Source organism: Macaca nemestrina, chromosome 13 (assembly GCF_043159975.1).
Source record: "Macaca nemestrina isolate mMacNem1 chromosome 13, mMacNem.hap1, whole genome shotgun sequence".
NCBI classification, from domain to species: Eukaryota; Metazoa; Chordata; class Mammalia; order Primates; family Cercopithecidae; genus Macaca; species Macaca nemestrina.
The window spans coordinates 116745751-116763419 of NC_092137.1; the positions used below are offsets into that span (position 1 = coordinate 116745751).

Sequence of the window (17669 nt, forward strand, 5' to 3'; positions counted from 1 at the left end):
TGGATTCCTGGGAGCAACATTTGTCCAGAAAACCTGCTCCAGGGACCAGAGAAAGGCTTGTCTTAAAATTCATTGCAGGTGGGGTCAAGGCTGAGCTGATCTTGTATTAATGCCTGGGACACATTAAAAGGGGACATGTGAGGCCAATGCAATGCCCTAAGGAGCCACACCCTTCCCCGCAGAAGCCGAAAGACAGCCTTGACTGCAGTTCCCCTCTCCTGGATGGAGCAGCCTCTTTGCTGGGATAGAGCAAGAACGAATTGTGAAGAAACTCAGGCTTTAATTATAAAATGTTTGAGGCTTAGTATACATCCTTTTTGGATATTGCCAAGGCTACAAATACAAGACTGCATTTCTATGCAGCACTAAGTTTTTGCTGCTAATGCTTGTAAGGTTTTATGGCAGTTGTTTTACCATGCTTCATAAAGGATATTTGGTATTCTTGACAAAATAAAATAAAATTGGGAGCATATTTATTTTGTTGGCTCTTTACTGTTGGCCACTTAATTTCCGTGCAGAACTTCTGATGAGCTGTATGACAAGGCAGTACGTAACTGTGTTGTAGGACTTTGTCCTTAGTTCAGCTAACAGCCAGGTTCTTGTCACATGGCCATGAGAGATTAGGCTTGCAGACGCTTTGAAGGGTGAGAAAAATGGAATTTACTGTGCAAAAAGAGGGGGAAAAGAGAAACAGGGATCCTCTGCAAAGCCAGAGCGCTGCTACTGTGCTTCCTGCCTCGCAGATGGAATTCCCGGTTCCACCCAGGAAGAGGAGGAGCCAGGTTCCTCCCCGCGGCAAATGGCTTGAACTTCCCAAGATTCCACCCCAGTGCGCAGGGCTGCTGGAGTTTTTCCGGCAACCCCTTTGCACTTGGCTGTCCCAATTGTATTAACCATGTGTTTCTGATGCTTTGATACGTGGGACCTTGTTGTCTTGATACCTGGGCCCCTCCCAGGTTAGCCAATTCCTAGAGATAGTAAACAACTTGCCTGCTTCTGCAGCATGTTTTTCAAATGCAAATCGACCAATCCAGAGCCACACCCCAACCACCTCTTTTATGGAACTCTCACCCTCAGGGTCACTACCCACGCCCAGTGAGGGACAGCCCATGCACCCCAGAGTCCGAGGAAACCATTCAAACCAGCCAATCCTAAGCCTGCCTACCCTGCCTCACCCACTCCTTCCCACAGAAACCATCAGAAAGGCTCTGTCCACAGCTTTCCCTCCCTCCCTCAGCCTCCTGACCGTCTCTAGTGCTTCCCCAGGCACCCTCCCAACCGCCATGGTGTGGTGTGCCCCTCCTGCTGGGATCTGGGGGATACCACTGTCTTTTCAATGGCTGTTGTCTCCTGATCTGTTGGCCTCACCAAACCTGAATAATAAAGCCTATATTTGAAAACAGCAGTTTGGGGTGGGAAATATAACAAGGTGAACAGTCAGCCTGAGGTATAGCATGGCTTTGAGACTAATTTCATTCACAGACTGTTCTTAGCTGTTTCTGTGCTTTCTGGGGGCTAAATCCACATTGCCCCTGCAGTGGGCTCAGAAGGATCCAGGGACACACACTCTTATTTCCTGGGAGAGGAGCCTCAGACCCAGCGGCAGGACTGAACACTGGACACCTCACCTCCATCCAGTGGGACAGTGACACTTTGATTGGTCACAGGCCACAGGCTAAGAAAGCAAAAAACCGGGAAACACTGTGGGAGAAAGGAACACTCAGTTCCTACTTCTGATTCTTCCTTCCCTGTGAAGGAATCCTTATTACTGTCCCCCTGGTCCCCCAGATTCCAGATGTTCCTTCTGCCAGTTTCGGGAGAGGAATTCTTCCTGGTAACTAGTCTGCCCCCAGGAAAGCAAATATTTGCTCTGCTCCTGACTGTAACCTTGACTCAGACCAGCCCCTGCTTGGCCAATTGTTTTTCAGCTGTTGAATCCTCGGATCCAGTATTAAGAAGCCCATTGCTGCCACACATCTAAACCACACTCTCTAGAATGTAATGTTTAAAGTAGGCGAGCTTCAGTGTCCTTACCTCTAAAATGTGAATTATAATCTTTGCCTGGTGGGTTTTTTGTTTGTTTTTTGAGGATTCAATTGAGCAAAACATGTCAAATCTTGCACATTGTAGACATTTAAATGTTGGTTTCCCCTCCTTCATTCTTGCTTTATCTCTCCCACTTTTTTTATCTAAAGCTTTCTCTCCCCTTGTCCTGGAAGCTGGCTGAGTAGTAGTTCCCGGCCCCTGAAGCTCGACCTCCACCAGGAGTCTGGTGGCTGTAGTCTGGACAGTTTCTGAAAAACCACTGGGCAGTGGGTTCTGGGAGTTCCTTTGTAGGAGGCTTTGTTTTGCTTTGCTTTTCTGAAGAAGAATGAGGAAGTGGGTTTTGCAGGCATGCCAGGGAGGAGGAGAATGGGCTGGTGCCTGAGCCCTGTGGGAGGGGGCTTCTAGCCCACCACCCCTGCTTAGAGAACTGGCTGAATCTATGAGCCAAGAAAGAAGGAGCTTCCAGGAGTGCACAAGCTGGCTCCAGCACCGAAGCTGGCAGAGGCTACAGCCCAGGTGGCATCTGGATGGCTTCTCCACTGGTGGCAATGCCTTCTTGGAACCCAGTAGCATTAACCAGTAGCCCTGAAGGGTGGCATGGGCAGAGATGCCAATGGGTGAGGACCGCAAGAACAGGAAAATAAACACAAAACACGAAGCACCTTTGTGTGTCCAGAACTACTGGCAGGACGTCATGGAAAAAAACAATGAGAGTTGAGTGTAGAGACAGGAGCAGAGAAACTTAGCTAAGTCCTGCTGATTGGACCCATTTGCTCACACAGGCTGGAAAAGTCCAAGTGACACACACTGTATCCATTCTGCAGACACTTCTTAAATGCCTGTGCTGCAGCAAGACACAGAGTGTCCGGTGCTGGGCTGCATCACGGGACGAGAAGGCTCCTGCCTTGAGGAACTTACAAGAAACACACACTCCACCTTTTCTGTGGAAGAGTCCCTATATATTCCCATAGCATTCGAAATACTAGAGAGATCACATTTATTTTTTAGTTCATAAATTATTCTTGGCTTCTGTTGTTGATGTCTGCTCTCATCCTTAGTTCTTGCAGAAGTGGCATTTATTACATAAGACGTGTGTTTTTCCTGTGGGCAGTGCATGGAAGTGTGAGGTTTCCAGACACTATTTACCATCCCCTCTCCCCAGCTTTTGTAGGGTTGGGAGTGAAAAAATTCACCTTCAGAATTTTTTCAGAAAGTTAAAACAAAAGAATCAACATAAGATAGAGGATCGGCCGCTTTAAGAAAAGAAACCACATTGTTTCATTTGCCCACCTGTGTGTTCAAAGTGGACTCAGGGACACAGAATTAGGTTAGTCATAATCCTTGGTTCAAGACACAGATTCTATATTGGTCCCTGAAGAGCTTGTTTTTTATCTGTTTGTTTAATAATAAAGTAAACAATCACAATCTACTACCTAACATGAGATCTAGAACTTAATGACGCTTACGTTTTCCTAACCCATCCCAACCCTGATGTAATCACTGTCCAAACACACACACACACACATTTATATTTAAGAGCATTTATATGACAAAAACTACATTTTAACCGTGTGTGTGAATATATATGAAGATGCTTTCACATATTTGAGAGACAGCATGTTAACTTTAGTTGTTTTCACTTTATATAAAAGGACATCATTCTAAAAAATGTTTCTGGAACCTATTCAATAATATATATCTAAGACACATCCATATTGTTCCATGTTGCTTTTTACTGTAGTGCATTTTATTACTTGTAAGAGCCACTCATTCTCTTGTCCAGCAGGTATTGAGTTGTTTCTACATTGTATTTTACTCTTTATTATGGAAGTTTTCAAACATATAGAAAAGTAGAGGGAAGGATATAAGGAAGGAGGGTGCAGTCACCACCAGGGTCAGCAGTTAGCAACATTTGGCTAATCTTATTTCATGTATTCTCCCATCCACCACTGGATAATTTTGAAGCAAATCTCAGACATCACCCATACAAAATTTAGCTTGCCTCTTAGATAATAACCTTTTTTAATGTAGCAATGCAAATCTCACTTACTCCTTAATATTAGCATAAATCTGCTACTCAGAATTTCCCGATTGTCTCGCATCTTTTCTACCTGCATGACCCCACACTTCTGAAATCGTGGAGGGGAGGAAATGCGTAACCTGTGAGGTCAAGGCAGAGTCTGAAAGCCGGTGGTGGTTCTCCTCCGGCTGCAGTCAGCTCCTTTTCTGGGTCATTGCTGAAGCAGCCAGAATCTAAAGCGGGGGACTCCAGAGAGCACTGGAGAAGTTGGAGGAAGGAAGAGAGATGCAAGCCGTGTGGCCCCAAGCCTGAAGATAAAGAAAAGGCGGAAGCAGCCGAAGAACCCTGTGCAACGTCCTCACCGAATCCTCCTTCTCGAACCTCACTCTCCTCTCCTTGCACAGTTAAAATCTAATAAGGTGTTCAAAGGCCTCTGCCGGACCCTCTGTACCTCTCCCTCTCTGAATGCTTAGAAAACAGAAGAAGAAGAGAAAAGGACATAACAGGAAAATAGAAAAGTAAGGGTCAAAAACTGCCCAAAACCTCCTTCACCTAAACCAGGCATTGGCAAACTTTTCCCATAAAGGACAAAATAGTAAATATTCTAGGTTTTGCCATCTCAACGACTCAACTCTATCTTCAAAGAGCAAAAGTGGCCAAAGACAATCTGCAAACAAACAGGCAAGGCTGTTTCCTGATACCCTTAATCCACAGAAACAGAGAGCAGGCTACATTTGGCCCACAGGCTGTAGTTTGTCAGCACGTAGTCTAAGTACAACAATTTTTATTTCTGTCTGTTCCTCCTACATTTTTGATTATTAAACAGTTACTATAGTTTAAATAGAAAAATAGGAAAAATGGAAATATAAAATATAGCTAAGTAGCTAATTAATGTGATTATCCCCATTTTTCAGATAAGAAAATTGACGTACTGTGAGATTAAAGGATTTGCCCAGGATCACAGAGACACCACGTGGCAGTGCTTGAACTTGAACTCCCAAAGTCTATCTTCAAAGTCCAAGTTTTTAAGTTTTCTCCTTGTCTAGATGCAAACAAATGTCAATATTGTAACCATAAAAATTGTACAAAACAATTTATAATGTTTGCTTAACCCTGTAAATATTTAAGTCTCACAATTTTGATAATCTGTTCATAATATTAATCATTATAATTGATAGTTGCTGCATAATTTTTAATCACCAGGGTAATAAGTTTTATTACATTATTTTATATCTCTAATGATTTTATTTTATTAAATTATTTCCTAAGCTGAATTCCCAGGAGTAGTATCATTGGGCATCTCTCAAACCTTGTTGTGATATGCTGGGGAAGAGAGTGCTGATTTGTGACAACTGCCAATTTCTGTGGTGTAAAGACTCCACAATGGCCACCAATTTTAAGCTACCAACATGACATCACTGAACAGAGCCAAGAAGTGATGCACATCCTGGGCTCTTGCAAGAAGATGCAAGCTGGTCCAGCACCCAACTGACTTGGCTCATGTTGCCTTTCTTCTTCCCAGCACCAAATTATAAATTAAATTACAGGTGTGAGAGTGTTTCATAAAAACTTTTAAACACTTGATACTGTGTGAGTGCACCAGTATCTCAAATTTGCTCTAATTTACATCCCCTGGTTCTTACTGAAAGTGTCATTTTTCCATGAGTTCCTTTATGTGTGTCTCTTCTGCAATCCCCTACTCACATTTTTTCATCTGTTAGGGTGATGATGCGACTATAGACTGAATGTTTGTGTCCTCCCAAAATTCGTATGTTGAAATCCTAACCTCCAATATAATGGTCTTAGGGGTTGTGGCCCTTGGGAGGTGATTCAGTCATGAGGGCTGCCATCTATCTATCAGCCAGGAAGTGGGCCCTCACCAGACACCAAATCTGCTGGCACCTTGATCTTGGATTTCTCAACCTCCAAAACTGTGAGAAATACATTTCTGTTGTTTACAAGCCACCCTAGTTATGGTATTTGGTTGTAGCAGCCCAGACTAAGACACATGCCTTTTCTACGACTTTGGATAACTCTATACATGATAGTTCTTCATTCCTTGAGCTTGTCTGACACAATTTCGTCTAAACCTTGCTTTTGTGATTTTATTGTGCAGAAATCATAATGTAATTAAGCCTCCTCACCTTTACTCTTGCAAGTCTGTTGGTAATGAACAAGAAAGAGTTCATCCCATCTTCATTTCTTCTACAAATATTCATTAAATGCCTGCTTTGAGGTACTGGAAATACAGCTGGGATCAAAATAATCTCTCTGCCCTCATGGGTCTTCCGTTTGTTTGGGTGGGAAACACAAATTGAATATGAACAAGCAAATCTATACTGGAAGGTCTGGTGGTGATAAAAGCTACCATGGTACAGAGCTGGGTGAGGGGACGGAGAGGAAGGAAGGAGGCGCTGCTTTAGAAAGGCCTCCGGGAAGGTCACATTTGAACAGAGACCTGAAAGGTGGAGTCACCAGCCGTGCTGATTTTCCTGCCATTGGAGTTTTTGTTTTTTTTTTTAATTGAACTCATTTCTCTATCTGGATTTTATTTTTGGTATATGACATGAAAGAGGGTCTGGTTACATTTTTTTTTCCATTTGTCTACAATTATCTCAATGCCCTTCCTTCTATTTTCAGACGTGTTGTTACGAAGTTGGACCTAATGCTCGGTTCACTAATACATTCCAACGTGTGTATTGTAAATTGCTGTTTTTTGGATAGCCCTTTCCAAAAAGTTCATCAATTCTTGCTGATTCTTCTGCTTTATCCTTTTTGGTCTCAAAATGAACAACCAGCTTCCTGAAAGGCAAACCATGTCTTAACCATCACTGTATCTACAACACCTCCCATAGAGTCTAGTCAAAATAGACGCATAATATGTTTTTGTTGAATGAATGTCAAAACTCATGCAGATGTTTTCCACTCTCATGCAGGCCTCAGAGCACTTCATTCTGTTAAATAGGTCACAAGTAGCAGACAGCTACTCACACCCACTCACAGGCACATCTACTCCTGTCACTGATTTTTAGAAAAAAAAAAAAAAAAAAAAAACAGAATATAAGACTTCAGTCCTTTACTACAAAGCCACTATAAATATGGAGCCTTTGGTAGACAACTGAGGCAAAAAACAGAGTCCCTCAAAAAGACACAGCCACTTCCATAAGAGAGGGCATACGGAGTTTGTGTTGGAATTATTTCATTCTGTTTATTTTACTTGGGATAGGATTGAAAATCTTGATGACGAGGCCGTAGCACAGTCAGACCATCGGCTTTTCCAGTTCTGTGTTTGCACCGTCTGTGCATCCATATTCCCCCCAAAACCAAGAAGGCCAGTGCAAGTGGGGCCAGCACAATGCCCCAGGAGAACGTGGAGGAGGCTGTGGGGAAAACAGAGTCACATCAGGAGCTGAACAGTCTCTCACTGTACAAGAAGACAGGGCAATGCAGGTGTACAGGACAAGAACGAAATTGGAGTTTGTTTTTCTTGATAAATGTGCATTGATTTTCAGAAAGCACATCCCTCACACCAAATGATGTCTGTGGATTAGAGAAACAAGTGAGATAGGGCAAAATCTGTTGGAAACGTCATAGGGTAAGTGGGCAAGTGCTGAGGGTTTAACTTTGTTCCGACAGTGGGACACTGTGCGTTTAAGATGCTGCCTGTTTATGTCTCAGTTGGCCAACTGTGACAGAGCCAGGAACAATCTGCCCTTTCCCAATGAGCATGGGTGTCATGAGGATCAAAGGAAGTAGCAAAGGAAAATAAATTTTGAATAATGGAGCTGTAGGGGCCAACATGATTGCTTGGGTCCAGCTATTTTATGTTCTGCTCCTTGGCGTCTCTGTGTTATGGAAATACAGGAAGAGACTCTGAATAAAATGTCAAAAAGCAAATGTGAAAACAGAGTGTTATCAGAAACATTGTTGATGAGACTGGAATCCTGCATTTTTAAGCTATTATTTACCACAGTCTGTTTAGTCATCCAGGAATCGACATGACCTCAGCCTGTTGCTCCAGAGGATTCTCACATCTTAAAACCCCACAAAGATTAGAAGTAAGTTCAGCTGTAATTTTCTGGGCAGCTGTTTGAATACACCTCTCAGTCCTGGTGAAAGACTCTCAGCCTGTGTTCCCTGGATCAGTCACGGCCAGCCACATGCAGGGACAAGGCTCATGTTATGGAAAATTTTAAAGGTTCCCAGCATGAGGGCCAGACAAACCACAGGTTCCTTGGGCTCACTAATCTGACCCCGAGAAGGAACATTCTGATTTTTGTGGGTAAATGTGTACAACCACCATCTCTCTCCCAGCCTGCTCATCTGGAAATGATCTGAAACGCCACCCTTCCCATGTGTGCCCTCATTCTCAAACTTCACTGTGAAAAGAGCTTGTTGAGTCACAGGCTGCAGCCTCTCCCTAGGAGAATTTGACAGGGTGGATCTGGAGTAAGTCCAGAGATCTGTGTTTGTAACCAGTGGCTCAGGTGAGTGTAAGGCTGGTGGTGCACGGTGCACAGTTGAAGGAAAGTTGCGTTGGGTGCCATTCCCTGCCCTGAGGCTGGAACGCATCATTAGCTTTCCAGTTTACACTGTGTCTGTCGCTGCCTCCCCAGCAAAACATGGAGACCTGGAGCAATTTGTATTTACGTTACTGCTGTATGATTGTCCAAGAGGCATCACTGAGATTTCAGATGGGAATCACTTTGGCTTGCCTGCCATTAGTTTCAGGCTGCCAACAGAGACTACATTAAAGGCACCTCTCCCCCCTGCTCAACAATTAAACATTGATATGAAATCAATTTAATCAAAAATGATAATGTGGGTTTTCCTCTTCTTCTTTTTGAATGTCCTTAAATGAACGCTGGGTTGATTTGGCTGTAGCCTTGTACCTATTTCTGGTTATACAATGACTTTGACCCTAAAGCTGCCCTGAACCCTGGGTAGCTCCCAGTTCTCAGCTCTTGGAGGATGAAGTTTCTCATCTTCAGGATAAAGAACAATCCAGCCTCCTCTAGAGGCCATGCAAAGACAGGTGATCAGTGACCCAAGGCAGAGCCACATGCAGAGTGTTTCGAAGTTTACTGTAGAACCATTTCATCTGTTTTTCAAACATCAGCTTGCTATTTAAATTTTTCATTTGAGTATAATCTCCCGAAGTTCATCTTCCACGCTACCAAAAATCTTTAAAAATTGGAGGTTTCTTTTCAGCTCTTCACTAGCAAGCAATGCGAGGGAATCTCTATGGAATCATCTGAAGAACAAGCAGCTTTGTCTAGTATTCACGGAACATTCAACATGTTATATTCTCCTGTAGTGCTCCCCAAAATACATACATACCTTCCTTGACTGTGGTGCGTAGTGTCTGAAAACCCAGGGTATTACGGACAACACATTTAAAATCCATGTTCAAATCCTCTCTTGTGACAGGATCAAAAATCAATGGCACTTCAATGTAGTTCTCATTATTTTCTGAATATTCCCTGAGTTAGAAAACATTCACTTAAATATGATTGTATCAAAGGCAAGCTTGTCTTTCACAATGTAGGCATCTAAACACTCTCCATTAGAAGCACCCATTGCGCTTTTATTGTTTTCAAGTTTCATAAATTAGGAGCTCTTGCCACCATACTTGTTATTCATTTGGGACAGTTTCTAAGCCTGTTCCTGAAGGCCTGAGTGTCACTGAAGTTGGCGGTCACTGGTATCAAGCAGTTGTTACACTACAGGGTTAGATAATGGGGAAGTTCATCTTATAAGTCCCTGAATGAACAACAACAACAACAAAAAACACAGTCGTGGGAACAGAAACGTCTACTTTGAGGAAACTTGAGTCCCTCACCATTAAATCACTTGCATATTGAAGGGCAGGGAGTTTCCAGGACTCCAGCCCTCAATGGTGCCATCTCTTCTCATCTCTACTGCTGACTCTCACTCTGGAAACCTGCAGACAGCCCAGGGGAATGGCTCTGGCCAGGATAGCTGCCATTTATAGTGTTAGAGAAATTAGTAGACACCTCACTACTATCTGTTAGTATGAATAAAAACATGGATGAGTGGATCTACTAGGAATATTTTTCTTTTATTTGTAGGAGGAATATAGGTTCCTTTAAGTAAATGGATCGTATGAGTAAGCTGAGATGGGCATTTAGTTGTGGCCAGGTCTTTCGCAATGAGAACTTGCAAGCACATGATTGTGCTAACCACACATAGTTTTTATCCACTAAATTACATCCAGAAAGATCTTCTGTGATAAGTCTTTCAAAAAACACAACCATTTGGCAAGCAAAAGCTCAGGTTAATTCAAAGTATCAAAACTGTGATTTTAAAAATACCTTACAATTTGGAACGTTGAATGGTCTCCCTCATAGGCAACGAGTTCCCATTTACAAAAGGTCTGTTCTAGTCTCAAAGTGAGAAAACATTTTCTAGAGATGACTGCTCATAAGAACTGAATTCTTTCTTCCTTTTATTATCAACCTTCCTTAGAGAGTGTGGCAGCCCACAGCTCCCTGAGAAACAGAAGAGGCACTACAGATCCTGTGGCTGCGTCTCGAGGTCTTTTTAAGGGTTTATGAAAATGTTTGACAGTCAGGTTGCAGAGTGGAAAATGGAAAGGTATTAACTCCAAAATACTTTTTTAACTTGCAAAAATAAAAGGATCACTGTTTAATTAAACAGCCACAAAATGCAGCATCAATACCAGCATGTCAACTGCAACTCGACTTTTAAGTATTTACAGAGAAGGTTTGATTCTCAAAATGATTTTTAGCAAAACTCAATTTTTAAAACTCTAAACATCCAATAGTTTGGAATCACAAAAAGTTACTTTTAATGTGGTATGTGGGTCATAGTGATAACTGTCTCCAAAAGGAAGAGTGAAACCCACAGAGGTCTCGACAGAAGACCCTGGCCCACTTACTGGCGCGGCCCCTCGGTCACGCGGCCTCCCGGGTAGGCGCTCTCTACGTGGGTGTCATTGGCCGTCCACCACAGCATGGTGGTTAAGGGCGTGCCGGTTCCCAGAAATACCTTACACGGGATTGTCAGTCTCGACCCTGTGGACAGCAAGGCACAGCATGTCAACAGCAGAACCAGCGCCTCCCACCTATCAGTAAACCTGAGCCCTGAGTCCTTCCTCAGCTTCTCAAACACCCCTCACCAGCCAATTCTTTCCTTAGTGGAAAATTTAGTTTTCTCAAATGATTCTGTTCACACAGAGCTTTACTGTTTACAAAGTGCCTCTGGTTCCTACAACTGGTCTTCACAGCAGGCGAAAACCAAGAGGCACCTGAAGTTAAATGGCTTCGCCAGGGCCCCTGCGCTCCCAGGGCGCATGCTAAGTTCAAGCCAACTTCCTCTGCCACTCACTTCAGTTACCTCAGACAATCCAGATCAACGTGTGGATTCTTTCTCTTTGTCCGAGGCTGGTCTTGGCTCTAATGTTTCTCCTGGGAACCCTCCATTCCCAGATGACTCTGGGGATCAACCCTTCTTAAAAACTCTGTATTTTCTATACATGGTGCCCTCTGCAGTTGTGCAGTGTGATGTATTAGGCCCCCCTGCCTCAATCACAGGAAATTATTTTTCTTTTTCATTCACCGAAGAAGAGTAGAAGGAAAAGAAGAAGAAATCCTTCTCACTTGTTTTTTCCTCGTGGGTGATATGCCTCCCTGTGGTGTGTCTTTGAATGCACCTGGCCCCACCATGGGTTGAGAATGCCAGCCCTTCTCCATCCTATGCCAATCCTATGACCTTAAAGATCTTCCTCAGCCATAACAACCTACTAATCAGTGTTACCTGGCCCCACAACCCATTCCAGTGCATTCAAAGCAACTGATTGCGAACTGGGCCTGGGAACTTGGCTGGGAAGCCCCAGGGAGCCAGAACACTGGGGCTCCAGTAGGTATCACCCATTGTGCCCACTGCCCCAGATTTCCAGGTGGTTGTTCCTAGAGCTGCAGCCATAGGGACTGCACTGTGGCAGCGGCAACCCAAGTGCCAGCCAGCAGTCCCAGCAACTGCACAAAAGCCCGCCCTCTATGGCCTCCAATTCAAATTTAAAATTTAAACCAACACTAAACAAAAGGAAAAAGCAAATAAATTGTTTTTTAAAAGACTCTGCAGCCAGGGTTTCATAAATGAGTATCAGACCTACAAAAACATTACCCAGAAACAAACACATAAAAGGGTGCAGTCTTTATAGATACACAGACCTGAATCTGAACTCCAGCCTCACTCTGAGGGTGGCCCTTTGGCCTCCACTGAGCCACCGTGATGCCCTGGGTGGCTTTTTCCTTTTGGAAAATTGAGGAAATAAAACCTACAGGGTCTATGTCGAGATTGAATGGGATCCCATTGAACATAGTAGATGCTCAATAAACATCAATTCCTCCCCACCACTAGCATCAGTAGGTTGTTAGTACAGTACACTTACGTACCCTCACTGGCCACTAGTGTGGACCTGTGCTGGCCAGGATGGACTGCACACATGGGGTGAAAAGCAGAAAGCCCCATTGGTCATTTTCATAGCACCATTCAACCAGTCTACCAGCTCTTCTAGCAACAAGAAACTGACCACAGCTGAACCTACTTTACAAATGGAGTCTTAGAGAGAGGCAGAGCGCCAGCCAAGTTTTGGTGATGTGAATTATTTTAAATACACTGAGGGTGCTGGCTCTGCCTGGGGTTCATGCTGTTCATCTTCTCATGCAGTTGATAACCGCTGCCAGAACATTCAGATTTTCACATTCATATTTTTACAGGTAGGCTTTGCATGAAGCAAAGCATACCTGTTTTCAGATTATGCCATTTCTAACCAAACTGGCCAAAGGGAAATATTCCCTCACATTTGTTATTCCGGCCTCACATACTGGAGTTCTAAGGTCTCCACCCAGGCACACTGCACCCAAGGGGCAGATATGGTCAGCAGACACGAGGGTTCCAAGCCCCCTGCACCCCCACAGGTGCACCGAATGGTCCTCGCGGGTCTTACCCAGAGAAGCCGATATGGTCTTGAGGGGGGAAATGATCACAGGAATGGTCTCCTCTTTTTTTTCTGAGAAAGATGTAAGGAAAAGAGATTCCATTAGGAAAGCCTTCATTTGACGCTGTGGTTCAAGTCATTGTTTGGCTAATCAACTAAGTTATCCTTTCCAGTACGGTCAGTCATTATGAGAGTCAGCCTTTGTCTGGCAAAGGAAACAGGCTCTCTACAAAATCGAGCATCCCTGGCCAATGACTTCCCAGCAGAGAGATTACTGGAAGAGGCCACAGCTAAACACACATTCCGCTGACAGGAGGTCTTTGGTCCTTGCTCTATGAACAATTAACCATTTCCCTCCCAGACTTCCTGAACACAATCTTAAGAGTCATGTTTACAAGGTCCACGAGATAGGATTTCCCCAAAACTCGATCTGACCTAAAATATCTTCTCCACCTCTCCAAAGTGCCTGCCACAAAATACTCCAGATTCAGTTTTCTAGAAAAGGCACAGGGCTCAAGAACCACCTGTTTGGATGACTAGTGTGTAACCTGGCCTCGGCCACAGAAGTCTTGCTAATTGAAGAGATAAACTCCTCAGGGAGGCAGAAGTGATCTCCAAGGGATTAGAGCCAATGTAAAGAAACGAGACAGCCAGGCACGGCGGCTCACGCCTGTAATCCCAGCACTTTGGGAGGCCAAGGAGGGTGGATCACAAGGTCAGGAGTTCGAGACCAGCCTGACCAACATGGTGAAACCTCGTCTCTACTAAAAATATGAAAATTAGCTGGGCGTGGTGGCGCGCGCCTGTCATCCCAGCTACTCAGGAGGCTGAGGCAGGAGAATCACTTGAACCCGGGAGGTAGAGGTTGCAGTGAGCCAAGATCTCGCCATTGCACTCCAGCCTGGGTGACAGAGCGAAACTCCGCCTCAAAAATAAGCAAAAAGGACACCTGGCGGGTGAGGGCTGTGAGTTGTCTCCACGACGGGTCTCATCATCCTCATTTTCACTAAATAGCATTTGAAATCCTGACATGAGTACACATTAGACAGCATGGCAGGACAGCCGGAGGGGCAGACGGCTTCTCGACCACGGCCGGACACCTTTTCCTCCCCTCAAAGTCTCACGCTGCCCTGTGGAGCTGGGGCATCCAGGGAGAGAAAGAAGCCTCCAGGATCTCAGTGCTTCTTAGACTTGAGGGTCCCCAGCATCACCCAGGGGCTTGTGAGATACAGATGGCAGCCCCCAGACTCCAGTTTCAATCAGTAGGTCTGCACGGAACCCGAGATTTGCATGTCTGTTGAGTACCCAGGTGATGCGGCCCTGCTGGCCCAAGACTACCCCTTGAGAGCCACTGAGGATCACAACACAGAAAGGCATGTGGGGCAGCTGCCCCCTAGTGTTCCTGTGCAGTATCGCAGAGACAGGACCGTGCCGGTCCAAGGAAAGGCTCAGGAGGCCTCAGTCACTGGCCTGTCCAGGAACAAGGAGCCGATATGAACGAATCCTTACAGGACTGTAAAACAAACACAACCAGGACACTTCAGTCCGTGGAAGAACGCGCTGAAACTGAATCTCTGGATTCTCTGTGAGAAAGATATCTTTTCCCCTCACAGACCAATTATTTAAACTTGGTGTGTCTCCAAAGCTGTCTGAAATCCCCTCAAAAGACCCCAGTTGTGTTCATTATTCAGTATAAAAAACAAAGAATTGTGGCCCACTCTCCAAGGCAAAGTCCAAGATTTACACATGGTTACACCTGGCTCCATGTCCAGCACACAGCTGGTACAGAGTAAATGTTGAACAAATGTGAAATAATAGCCAATACTGCTCAAAACACCATTTTCAAACGAAACTCATTTTAATCAATGGCAGCTCTGACTATTTGAAATATCACTATTAAGGGCAGCTAGATCCACCTGAGGGAAGACAAATAAAAAGCGATTTCCACTGGATATGCAAGGCATGGTCCTCCGGTTAGAATACCCAATAAAATCTAAGTATCCTAAAATTATACATAAAGTTATGGCATGTGGTGACCTCTAGCCCTATAGGTGCAAAGATTCACATGACACTTTCCAAGGAGACCTTCCAAGGAAGCCACTGCTTGACTCTCTTGAGTGGTGTGTTTTAGCCTCCATCTTGCAACCCTGTGAACTGCCCAATTCATTCACCTTTACTCAGATCAACACCCTGATTTATACCTTTCAAAGTATCACGCACATCTTATTAACCTGATGCTTCAGGAGACTTGATGGATCTGTTTTCCCTTATCCTTCATTTCAAAGACCTGCAAGGAATTGTACATGCACCCTCATTTGTTCTCTGCATGCTTGTTATTGAAGCAGGATAGACGGATGCCTCAATGGCAAGTACTTACTCTTGATGCGTAGCTCAACAGTCCTAGTGATGTTGTATTGCTGGCCTTCATGGGCAAACGTCAGGACACAGCGGTAATAGCCCGCATCTTCCAGGGCCACATCATGTACCAGTAAGTGAGTGGTCCCCCTCACACTTAGAAATTTCTCATTGTCTTTATCCAAAGGAAGAGAATCCTTAAGGGAAAATGTTTTTGTTGACATTATACCAATATACATCTCAAAGGCTATGAATTGCATCATCATTATCAACCAATGTTGGATTTGCAATCCAAGAATTGCCCTGGTATTTACTTTGCCAATTTGGTACTTTGGGCCTCCTTTTGACTGTATTATTAGGGGAGGGAATTTGTTAACATATAAAACCAATAAAATTGCTAGATTTGGTTAACTACAATAGTTAGAGCATATTTGTCTAGGCCCAATGGGAGAAAAAAGAGACTAACTCTTCTTTGACAAAGTAAGTCATCTAAAATACAAATATGTTTATGTCCTGACTGCTACCTTCAGGCCTTAGGAAGTATCTGGGAAGACCACTACAAATAGTCATGATGAGCTGGCCAACAATGCTCAGAAGAGATGATGTTGCAGTAATTACTTTAAAAAGCATTTCAACTTTGTGAGTCAGCAACAGAAAAAATTCTGTTAGAAGAAAAACTAAATAGGGGAAATGAATCCACCCTTTTTATATGGACACAAGGTTCTCTGGGGTCTCTGTAGAACAGAATCCTCAAGATCAAGGCCTCCAGGAAATAGAAAGAGCTGAATGGAATTTCTAAAAACACCCTAATGAGCACACAATGTTCTCAGGGACATCGCTTTCAAAATCATGCTTAGTCAAAGTTTGCAACAGTCAAATATAACCTTGTGTCACTTCAGAGTCCCACTCTGAATGAGAACACAGATAAAATGGAAATTGTCACATGGCTCATGGAGTACCACTTTAAAACATATTTAATTAAAAGGAGATATTTCATTGATCTAAGTATGAGTAGTCAAATATGAAAAATGCCAAATAGGGCCCAGCACCACAGTCGTTCCAGTGGTGTATGGGAATTGGCCTTCTGGGTTTGAGTTTTGACTTCACCATCTACTGGCTGTATGATCTTGGGAACATCCTTATGGGTCCTTATCTGTAAAAAAGGGGGATATTTACACTTCCTACTTCACTGGGTTGCATGTAAGGGAGTTTAGAACAGGCTTGGATATAATACATGCTCCGTAATATGTAGATTATTATGAAGTGAATAAAGATTACTAAGCATCACCATAACATCTTTGTCCATGCACATTTATTGAGCACCATTTACATGTCAAGCACTGCACTGGGTGCTTTATACACATCATTCCATTTAATCTTTGAAACAATCCCAAGTGGTGAAAGTTATTAATTGCCACTTTACAGAGGAAACAGGTTGGAGAGGTGGAGTCACTCTGCCAAAGCTGAACAACAGATCAGAAAAGGAACAGAGTTTCAAACCCAGACCCATTGATGCCAGAGCCTGTGCTCCTTCCTCTCCCGGTTAAACCTTTCATTTGTCCTCTTTATGCTTTTTCCAAACCAAAAGAGAATGCATTCTAGGCTGGGCTTGATGGCTCACACTTATAATCTCAGCACTTTGGGAAACCGAGGTGGGAGGACCACTTGAACCCAGGAGTTCAAACCAGCCTGGCCAACATGGTGAGACCCCATCTCTATTAAAAAGAGAGGGAATGCATTCTAGAGCTCAGCCAGCCTATCCATAGGTGCTGGCTACTTTTCTCTACTTTCAGAAAATCATTTCAAAGTGTCTAACATTAAATCAATATCCTATATAGAGATCCTGTAGTTCATACCAGTCAACCACTTAACCTGTTGTCGATTAAAGGGTTAATTCCCATTAATGGTTAAGCCAATAACTGTACTTTTCAGTACCAATCTAGGGTCTCTATCAGGAGTTGACCAACGTTTTCAGGAAAGGGCCAGATGGGAAGTATTTTGGACCTTGGAGTCTGCAGGGTCTCCATCACAGCTAAGCCGTGCAAAAGCAGCTACAGACAGTACCTAGATAAGGGAATGTGGCTGTGTCCAGTAAGACTTAATTTAACGACCCTGAAATTTAAATTTTATGTGGTTTTCACATCATAAAATATCCTTCTTTTCCTTTTTTTCAAACATTTAAAAAAGCGATAACTATCCTTGGCTTGTGAGCTATTCAAATCCAGGAGACAACTTGATTCCAGGGCCTAGCCATAGTTTTCC

The 17669-nt window shown here is 43.7% G+C and overlaps 2 protein-coding genes across 5 annotated transcripts in view; both read right to left on the bottom strand.

The window, feature by feature from the left end:
* The window catches only part of LOC105490126 (interleukin 1 receptor type 1), a 144570-nt gene extending 139424 nt beyond the window's left edge, over window positions 1-5146 (bottom strand). Inside the window, exon 1 of the mRNA XM_071077193.1 lies at window positions 4999-5146. The gene's annotated coding sequence lies outside the window, so the exon portion shown is untranslated. The remainder of the gene's footprint in view (window positions 1-4998) is intronic.
* A 1981-nt stretch (window positions 5147-7127) lies between these two features.
* The window catches only part of LOC105490122 (interleukin 1 receptor type 2), a 35379-nt gene continuing 24837 nt past the window's right edge, over window positions 7128-17669 (bottom strand). For all 4 annotated transcript variants that reach the window (XM_011755484.2, XM_011755486.3, XM_011755483.3 and 1 more), the window contains exons 5-9: window positions 15430-15604; window positions 13062-13124; window positions 10989-11124; window positions 9407-9549; window positions 7128-7446 (exon numbers count right to left, since the gene is read on the bottom strand). In XM_011755484.2, coding sequence (XP_011753786.1) covers window positions 7280-7446; window positions 9407-9549; window positions 10989-11124; window positions 13062-13124; window positions 15430-15604 — 684 coding nt within the window. In that variant the 3' untranslated portion in view covers window positions 7128-7279. The remainder of the gene's footprint in view (window positions 7447-9406; window positions 9550-10988; window positions 11125-13061; window positions 13125-15429; window positions 15605-17669) is intronic.